Raw genomic sequence first — 1,757 nt, 5'->3', positions numbered from 1 at the left:
TGGTCCGTCCATAACTGGAGCTGAAGTTGCAGAGGTAGTTAAAAAGCTCCATGGTAGCAGGGCTCCAGGAGTGGATGAGATTCACCCTCATTTCTTCAAGACTCTGGATGTTATAAAACTGTCCTGGTTGACACGCTTTTGCAACATCACATGGACATTGGTGGCAGTGCCTCTGGGGTAGTGGTTCCCCTTTTCGAAATGGGAGATCAGAAGGTCTTCTCTAATGACAGGGGTATCACTCTCCTTAGCCTATTCAGTAAGGTTTTTTCAGGAGTACAGGAGAAAGAGTCTGATTGATGTTCGAACCTGAGATTCAGGAGGAATATTGTGGGTTCTGTCCTGGCCGTGGAACTCTGGACCAGGTTTTTAACCCCACTAGTGACCTCAAGGGATCTTGGGAGTTTGTCTCTCTACATGTGTATTGTAGACTTGGAGAAGTCATGGGGGTGCTACACAAGTATGGGATTGTGGGTCTGATGTTACAGCCCATTCAGTTCCTATACAAGCGGTTCGAGTTCGGTTCATCGCCAGCAGTATGTTGGACCCTTTGAGAGTGGGAGTTGGACTCCAGGGTTGCCCGTTGTCACAATTTCTGTTCATAACTTACATGGACAGAATTTCTCGGTGCAGTTAGGGGGCGGAGAGAGTCAGATTTGGTGGCCTCAGGATTCCATCTCTGCTGTTTGCAGATGATGTGGTTCTGTTGGCGTCATCGTGCCGTGATCTCCAGCTCTTACTGGAGTGGCTCACAGCTTAGTGTGAAGCATCTGGGATGAGGACTATAAAACCTCCAAATCTGAGTCCATGGTCCTCAGTCAGAAAAGGGTGGATTGCTCTCTTTGTGTTTGGGGTGAGATTTTGCCTCAAGTGAAGGTCAAGTGTCTTGGSGTTTTGTTCATGAGTGAGGGAAGAATGAAGTGTGAGACTCATAGACAGATCAGTGCAGTTTCTGCTGTTTTGCAGACTCTGTATCGGTCTGTTGTGGTGAACAGGGAGCTGAAAGGAGAAACTCTCTGTTTCATACGTTCCTGCCCTCACCTATGGCCTCGAATCTTGGGTAGTGTCCAAAAGAATGAGATTACGAATACAAGCCATAGATGAGTTTCCTCTGCAGGGTGTCTGGTCTCTCCCTTAGAGATAGGGTGAAAAGTTTCAGAGTGAAAAGTGAAAAGTCTCAGAGCAGAGTTGCTGATCCTCCACGTCAAGGGGAGCCAGTTGAGGTAGTTTGGGCATCTGGTTAGGATGCCTCCTGCTTCAGGCATGTCTGACTGGAAAGAGACCCTGGGGAAGACCCAGGACACACTGGATAGACTGTGTCTCTTGACTGGCCAGGGAATGTCTTGGAGTTCTCCCAGAGGAGTTGGAAGAGGTGGATGGGGAAAGAGAGGTCTTTTCAAACTGCTGCCCCTGACCCAAGTTAGAATGAGCAGAAGAGGATGGATGGATGGATGGATGGATGGATGGATGGATGGATGGAAAACAAACATAATTTCAACCCCTAAATAATTACTGGTGTCAAACAGCAAAAACAAATAAAGACTCTTTTTTACCTTTTTCTTGTTTGGAAACAATCAGCCAGCTTTCTGCAGATTCTCCTTCTCCAGAGATGCTGCACTTGTAACGTCCTTCATCAGACTTGGAGACATTTTGGATGATGAAGTTGTTTCCATAGCCCGTGCTGAGAAGTACACCATCTTTGTAGAAATCACTGATGTGTTTCAGATCAGTTTTCTTGTTGGTACACCAGAGAGTCAGGT

The 1,757-nt window shown here is 46.9% G+C and overlaps 1 protein-coding gene across 1 annotated transcript in view; it reads right to left on the bottom strand.

The window, feature by feature from the left end:
- Positions 1 to 1,757, bottom strand: part of LOC106511408 (high affinity immunoglobulin gamma Fc receptor I) — a gene marked incomplete at both ends in the record, with an annotated part of 2,655 nt that extends 898 nt beyond the window's left edge. The window contains 1 exon segment of the mRNA XM_014000169.1: positions 1,551 to 1,757. Coding sequence (XP_013855623.1) covers positions 1,551 to 1,757 — 207 coding nt within the window.

This window comes from Austrofundulus limnaeus, unplaced genomic scaffold, assembly GCF_001266775.1.
Source record: "Austrofundulus limnaeus strain Quisiro unplaced genomic scaffold, Austrofundulus_limnaeus-1.0 Scaffold2763, whole genome shotgun sequence".
Taxonomy (NCBI): Eukaryota; Metazoa; Chordata; class Actinopteri; order Cyprinodontiformes; family Rivulidae; genus Austrofundulus; species Austrofundulus limnaeus.
Note: the sequence above shows the minus strand (reverse complement) of the source record. Positions and strands in the feature narration are given on the sequence as shown.